A 7,443-nucleotide genomic window follows, 5' to 3' on the forward strand; every position below is an offset into this window, starting at 1 on the left:
CCCTAACCCTAACCCCACCAATACACCATGTTGCATTTGATGTAATATGGTCTTTCAACTTGCCCTTAAAAGATGGTAAACCCTATTCAGCATATCAGGGTTCAGGACACATTTCAGAGAAGGGCAGCAAAAATAATCAACAACAACAGTGTTCCAACAACCCCTCTCCCCAGCCTTCAGGAGAGACGAGAGTCAGCCGTGAAAACTCTCTTCAGTCAGATGCAGGACGCCAAACATCCGCTCCACTCCATGGTTCCCAGCACCAGATTACACAAGACTGGACGGGCGCTACGGAACCAAAACCACATGACTGTGCCCAAATGCAGAACTCAAAGATTGCAAAAGTCGTTTCTGTATCAGGCGATAGAACTCCACAACCAGGCCATGTAAATATTGTTTGACAATTGGACACCAGAACTTTCCAATGACATTGTATATACCGATCTATCTCTTTTAATGTATTTCAATTTTTAAATGTGTATGGTAACATGAATTATGCTGTCTCGCAGACTCTTGACATTAATATGTAAAGTTTTATGAATCAATCAGTTGTTAGTGGACACTTGAAGTCTGTGAATTTGTTGCATAATTCAGCCCGTTTTGGGGCTGCAAAGCACATCTTTCTGAATAAAGTATAAGTAAGTACATGTTGAGATCTTTTAGATTTTTTTCATTTTTTAGTAGAAGGTTCAGTTTTATCTCTAGATGTTGAAGCATTGACTCATATTTCGTACACATCAAGATCAATAAATCAAACAAAGAACTTACTATAGGCATCTCTAGATGATGATGCAATGGCTCATATTTCATCGTACCCTTTCATCCATTCCAGGTGGCAGAGGAGCACAACCGCAGGAAAAGCCCGGGGAACAGCCGGCGCCAGTCCAGAACCAACTCTAGGACCAACCTAACATCACCAGAGAGAGAGGAGGAGGTCTTTGACAGGTAGGAGTGGGCTTCAAACTACCGGATATGTGAGGGTTTATGATGTAGTTCTCTTTTCAGGAAAGTGGGTTTAAGCTCTAGTGTGGTTTAAGCTTTAACATACACTTATAGAAACCCTACCCATCAAATTTACTAGTGGATGATAGATGGAGTCTACAACATTGTAGACCTATTGTTAGGTCTATCTAATGATTCTCTTAATGCAATGGTGACATTTCAGTTTACCATGCATCATACAAACAAAATGTACTGTAAATGCAGAAATGTTCGCGGTGGATTAATGTTCGCGGTTTTCGCGGTGACCACTTCACCGCGAATTTAAAACCACCGCGAATATTCTTCTATTATGATATTAGATTGCAGTCTATGGTGTTACCGCGAACTTAAATCCACCGCGAAAAGTCCTTTTTCCCGCTACCGCGAAATTAAATCCCCGCGAACTTAAATACATTTACAGTAATTGATAATGCATTACAGCTAAAACGTATAGTTTGGTCATTGATTCATTTATCTATCTACTGGTCCATCGATCTGCCAATGAATAGATTTATTGATCAATTGATTGTTTTTAATGATTGGCTGACTCATTCATTGATGGATCAATTCATTAGCTAATCAGAAGATTGATCGATTGATCAGTTGATTGATTGACCTACAAAGGGAAGTTGGTTGGTTGATTGATTCATTAATTGATTGATTGATCAGTAAACACAATCCCCCCCAGAAACCTTGCGTACCGAAGCTCCATCACGAAGCGGGGCGGTGAGTCTGGTCTGAAGTGGGAGCCGGCGCAGGAACCGCCCCTGGAGCCGGCAGAGCGGCCCACGAGGCTGGCGGACGTGCGCAGGTGGAGGGCCAAGAACCAGAGAGCAGACTCGGTAAGACTGATGTGGGACACAAAATTGGGAGAATATAGAAATGATATTAGATGTTTTGGGGGGATATTGCTACAGTATTTACAAGTGAGCTTCATACAATGTTTTTGATTGAAGTAATGTGTGACTCAAAGTGAAGATATTTCTTGCCAATATACTTTTCAGTACATATATTTACATGATGTAGCACAGCATTGGGAGAAGAGCTGATATAGAAATGATATTAGATGTTTTGGGTGGGATACTGCAGTATTTAGAACTCAGTAAGGCTTGGAGAACAGCAGATTTAGAAATGAACTTAGATATATTTGGGGAATATTGCAGCATTTACAAGTAAGCTTGATATGGTGATTATGATCATTGTAGTAATGTGTGACTCAAAGTGACTTCAAGATATTTCTTGCCAATATACTTTTGCAGTACGTATATTTACAGCAGGTCTAGAAATGAGCTTAGATGTTTATTTAAGATATTGCAGTATTTGCAGGCTTAATATGATGGTTATGATTATTGTAATAATGAGCGACTCAGTGTGGAGAAATTTCTTGCCGTATACTTTAGAATCTGCAGTAGAAACTCTGGTCTCATGTTATGATTTTCTGTCACTAACTTTGGACTTCAAAAAGAATTGAAGCAGATACATTTTTCACATTTACATGCTATTTGCTTTGTAGTTTTGATTTGTGACATCTGATAGCTGATATTAACTTTTGCTAGCTAATGACGACCAACCAGGTTTCACTCTTCATATTTGTAGTTTTGACTTGTAACAAGGTTTCTAATATAATAGTTAATTATTGGTGATTGGCAATTGTTAGCTGATATTAACTTGTTGTAGTTAGTGGTGACTAACTAGATTTATTCTAGAATTTCATTGATGGTATGTTGATATTAACTAAGTACTAACTAACCATCCTGGGTTGTTGGTGTTCCAGTCCCCGGTGAACAGGCGTAAGGTGGAGGGTGAGGAGGTGGATAACGGCAACCTGGATGTAAATATTCCTCTTCCCTTCTCATAGGGCATCTTCAAGACTCTCTCTCTCCTCTGCATGACGTCTCAGACGTTGTAAAGCTTTCTCCCCTTAGATAGGATGTCTTCAAGACTCTCTTTCTCTTTCCCCTACATGATTATGATGTCTGAGATGTTAGGGTAGACACAGGTCACTTTGAAATTCGGTAGCCATTTTCTGAATTTCAAGGAACTGAGTTTCTGCATGACAGTCTTAGCAAGCTTTTTTAATTCATAGGCAAATTGTTTAACCTCTGATTCAACATTGAATGTTGTCATCAAATTATTCCTGATATTTCCAGAGCTGCCAATCATTGTTTGCAATTCCAAATGTAAATCAACCAGTGTCACTTCCTCAATCAGCATGAATGACATTTTTAAAGACACCATATGGAAGCGACTTGAAGGACTAAGTTCTATCCATTCCTTCAAGTCGCTTCCATATGGTGTCTTTAAAAATGTCTTCTTTCTGTGCATGAAGGTTCTATGAATGTCATTCAAACCTTTATCCTCATTTTCTAAACACCATTCATTCAATTTCTCCGTTTATGTTTGTGTCTTCATATGATTTTACCTAATTTTTCAGTGATGTAGCATCATCCCAATCATACCATGTTGTACCTACACTAGTAATATATGGTTACCCATTATATAGCTGCTTTCTAACAAATGAACTTCCTGCTTTTTCTCATCAGCACTTTCCCATCTAGAAAGTTGATTAATCCAACTTCCTTTCAGAAATGATTTCTTAATTTGAACTCAACTTTCCCTCCCAGATCAATGGAATCACAAGATCATATTACCATCATCTGTCTACATTAAACAATCATGACATCATGATTTAATTCTCACAGACATCAGCTACTAGATTTCCCTGCCATTTTTATCAGATCAGAACATCATGATTAACATTTTCCATTTCCCCTACAAATCATGACATCATGATTAATTAACACATTCCATTTCCCCTCTGAATCATGACATCATGATTAATTAATACCTTCCATTTCCCTTACAAAATCATGACATCATGATTTCATTCCCACAGACTATCAGACATCAGCTACTACATTGTCTTGCAATCTGAGCAAATCATAACATCATGATTGATTAACACATTCTATTTCCCTGCAAGATCATGACATCGTGATTTCATTCCCACAGACATCAGCTACAACATTATCCTGCAATCTGAGCAAATCATGACATCATGATTAACACCTTCCATCTCCCCTGCTGACCAACATGCATGTCAATGATAGAACAATCCCTTACCAATGTACTGCATGATCATTATTATTGCATGATTATAATTTGCATGAATCAAATCTTTAATAGTTCCTTTCCCTGTTGGCTATCCCCATAAATGTCCTGATCCCAGTTTCCCATGATCCTAACCGGGTGATTTACTCCAATGTTCCTCTCCAGTACCCTGATGAAGATGATTTGGTGGAGGATGAATCTGACAATGGCAATGTAAATATAACACTCTTAACCCCTACTCTGCTTCTGTGCCTGCTTTTAACCCAGTATCTGCATTCAAATTCCATGTGATTTTCCCTCCCATTGTTCTTGGCTGAGTTCACATCAGCCTCAGCAGTGGAAGGGTTAAATGTTTGTACTGTTGCACAGTAGTTTGGAGAGCACAGACGTTAGTCATGTAGGTGCTTATACTGTAGATGTGTTTATAGTGTGTTGTTGTGTGCTTGTGATAGAGTTTAGTACATTAACATTTTAGTAGTACATGTAGTTGAACTTCCGTCTGTGTAATGTAGTTCAGAAGCTGGTGCATATTTTTAGCATACAACAAAAGTGTTGACTCTGTAATAAATAAAGTAGTTTAACACAGATGAACATAGCCTGGCATCCAAACCTATTGTAGCTAATGAGTTTCCATTTGTATAAAAAAGGCAAAAGCATACAAAGGTAGTCCCATAGCCTTTTCAAAAGTAGTCTCATAGCCTTTTCAAAAGTAGTCTCATAGCCTTTTTAAAGGTAGTCCCATGGCCTTTCTTGCTAAACCATGTCTGCCGCTCTCCCCCCCAGGACCCGTCTGACCCGCTGAACAGGCTGCAGTCGGACGGCGTGACGAGCCCATCTGTCCGGGAGCGCGCCGCGGTGTGGGACCAGCACTGGAGACAGGAGTCCGACAAACAGAGGTTGAAAAAGTGTGTAACTCTGCACTAACACGCTAATGTGGGGTGGTGTACACTTGTATTTGTGTCTATGTGTAGAGTATTAAGTCATGTATAAGGCCACATTGATTTGATGTATGGATGTGAGATGGGAAGTAAAAAAAAAAGTTTGGTCACAAAAAAGTTTCCTTCAGTATGAAATCTAGGTGGTCAGGAAGGTTGAACAAATAAAAGAACACAGAGTATTGAATACCAAACAATAGATTCTTTTTTCTTTTCACATCTTCTTTGGCCTTGGAAGTCAGACATTAGTATATGCTTTCCGATATATTTTTTTAAATTTCTGCAGCTGCTTTGTACGATAACAAGTATTGTTGAAAACTTTTTTTCATGTTTGGAAACGGATGAAAATTGATGCATGCGCGGATGTCATCCATATAATTAAATCAACAAAAATGGAACTCTGTACCTTGATATGTATACGTTGTTACTTTGATCAACTCGCTTGAATTGTTTTTATTTTTTGTTTATGTACCTTTATTGCTTTAGGCTTTGTTTTATTTCAGGTTCACTTCAGGTGCACAATATTATCTGTTGTTAACTGAAACAATGAACTAAAACAATAACTGGGATTATATGGTGAAAAATCTCAACTGCTCTTACTTAGCATTGATAAACACGGATTCCAAAGTCTTGGACAGTTTCACACAAATTCATCTGACTTTGAGGATGACGCTTAAAGTAAAAGTGCTTAAAGAAATGAAAACTTCTGTTTGAATAGTTGTAAAACTATCACAATGTTCAACATTTCATCCAACGTGCACTGCTTGTATCACAGTGACTCCATGCGGGTTTTAAGCCAGTGGGAGGTTGAACGAGAGAGAAAACGCCAGGAATGGAGCCCGGTCCGCCACAGTAGCCCCTCTCCCTCTGGTTGGTCCAGAGAGAGTTCTGTTTCTCCTGGGAGGAGACGTGATTGGTCAAGAGAAAGTCCCACTTCTCCTGGGAATAGATTTGATTGGTCGAGAGGAAATCCCACCTCCCCTGGGAGTAGACGTGATTGGTCCAGAGAAAGTTCCACCTCTCCTGGGAACAGACCTGGTTGGTCAAGACAAAATTCAAAATGGGTGATGGTGATCAGGTTACAGGGGAATGCTTCTGATTGGCTGCTTGGTTGGTGATGGTTATCGGGTTACAAGGGAAGGCCTCTGATTGGCTATATGGTTGCTTAAGGTTCAAGTTTCCATTGGTGATGGGACTTAGTTTGCACTGTTTTGTTGTAATATCAACTTTTATGGTTTCACGTTATTTTGTTACCTCTACATTTTCTTTCAGGGGACTTTTATCCTGGCTATAGCTTAATATGCAATTCATTTCACAGGTTGGGTTTTGGCCCTAATCTAAGGTGATTGGTTACTGAGTTAGTTGTTTATTTGGTGGTTAAGTTAGTTGCATGTTTATGTATGTTTGCAAGCTTTCATGTGAGTGCACGATCAAGTACATAAGGGAGTTTACATGTATGAGTGAATGTATGAATGATTGAGAGTGAGTGAATGTTGTTTACTGGTTTGCAATTGTTTGTTTGTTTGTTTATCCTAACGATGCCCCTTCTCCGCAGGTCCGACTGCTAATGACGGCCGCCCAGTGTACTACAGCAGAAGAGTCCCGGGAAGGAGAGGCATGGTCACCAGCTTGTAACCCCGGGAACAAGAATAGTCAGGAAAAAATATTGTACAGAAAGTCTAAAATGTTCAGTATGTTGAACGCAGTGTGAAAATCATATCCAAGTGACCGCTAGTAAGGAATTGTACTTAAAAGATAATATTGTCTTGCCAGGGAATGTATTGCATAATTGTTGCCTCATGAGAGTTGTATGATCCTTCGTGTCAAGCAGTATTAGGTAGATGGTTTAGACCTTTGCCCTCTAACCTCTATGACCTCTAGTCGCCTTGACCTTTGACATGTTGAACTCTGACCTCCCAGTCCCACAACCATTACCCTTAAGGTTACCAGTAGATGCTAACAGGGGCAAAGGGATAAAAGAGTTTCAGAATGACATTTGTCAGCAGAAAATGGTGCAATGTTGCAAAAACTTTTAGAAGAGTTAGCTGTATACTTCAATATGCAGTGCTGAATACATGTGCAGCCATCATTGTACATCTACATCTACATAATGCAGTATTGTTAAGTCATGTAGTATCATGATGAAGGACATATTACCCAGCAGATGTAAATGGCTACAGAAAATGTGTAGCAAATGATGTGTGGCAAACTTGCAAAGCAGTCCAGGAGAAAAATGTAGCAAATTAGGAGGATTCACATCTCCATATAGAACTAGAAATTGTATATTCAAAAGGTCACACCAATTTGTTTCCTTTGTTCTTATACTTTATACTTTAAGGTAACAAAAATAGGCAAAAACACAGGGCTGGAAGAGACTTTGTATCTGACCGGTTTCACTGTCAGACATTGCGTGTAC

General features: G+C 39.2%; 1 protein-coding gene across 1 annotated transcript in view; it reads left to right on the plus strand.

Moving 5' to 3' along the window:
• LOC118405530 overlaps positions 1-7,117 on the plus strand; it is a 13,720-nt gene extending 6,603 nt beyond the window's left edge. The window contains exons 9-16 of the mRNA XM_035805034.1: positions 174-312; positions 833-945; positions 1,670-1,823; positions 2,756-2,812; positions 4,258-4,305; positions 4,876-4,997; positions 5,803-6,065; positions 6,583-7,117. Coding sequence (XP_035660927.1) covers positions 174-312; positions 833-945; positions 1,670-1,823; positions 2,756-2,812; positions 4,258-4,305; positions 4,876-4,997; positions 5,803-6,065; positions 6,583-6,662 — 976 coding nt within the window. The 3' untranslated portion in view covers positions 6,663-7,117. The remainder of the gene's footprint in view (positions 1-173; positions 313-832; positions 946-1,669; positions 1,824-2,755; positions 2,813-4,257; positions 4,306-4,875; positions 4,998-5,802; positions 6,066-6,582) is intronic.
• Positions 7,118-7,443: the final 326 nt, after the last annotated feature.

Source organism: Branchiostoma floridae, chromosome 18 (assembly GCF_000003815.2).
Source record: "Branchiostoma floridae strain S238N-H82 chromosome 18, Bfl_VNyyK, whole genome shotgun sequence".
Classification (NCBI taxonomy): Eukaryota; Metazoa; Chordata; class Leptocardii; order Amphioxiformes; family Branchiostomatidae; genus Branchiostoma; species Branchiostoma floridae.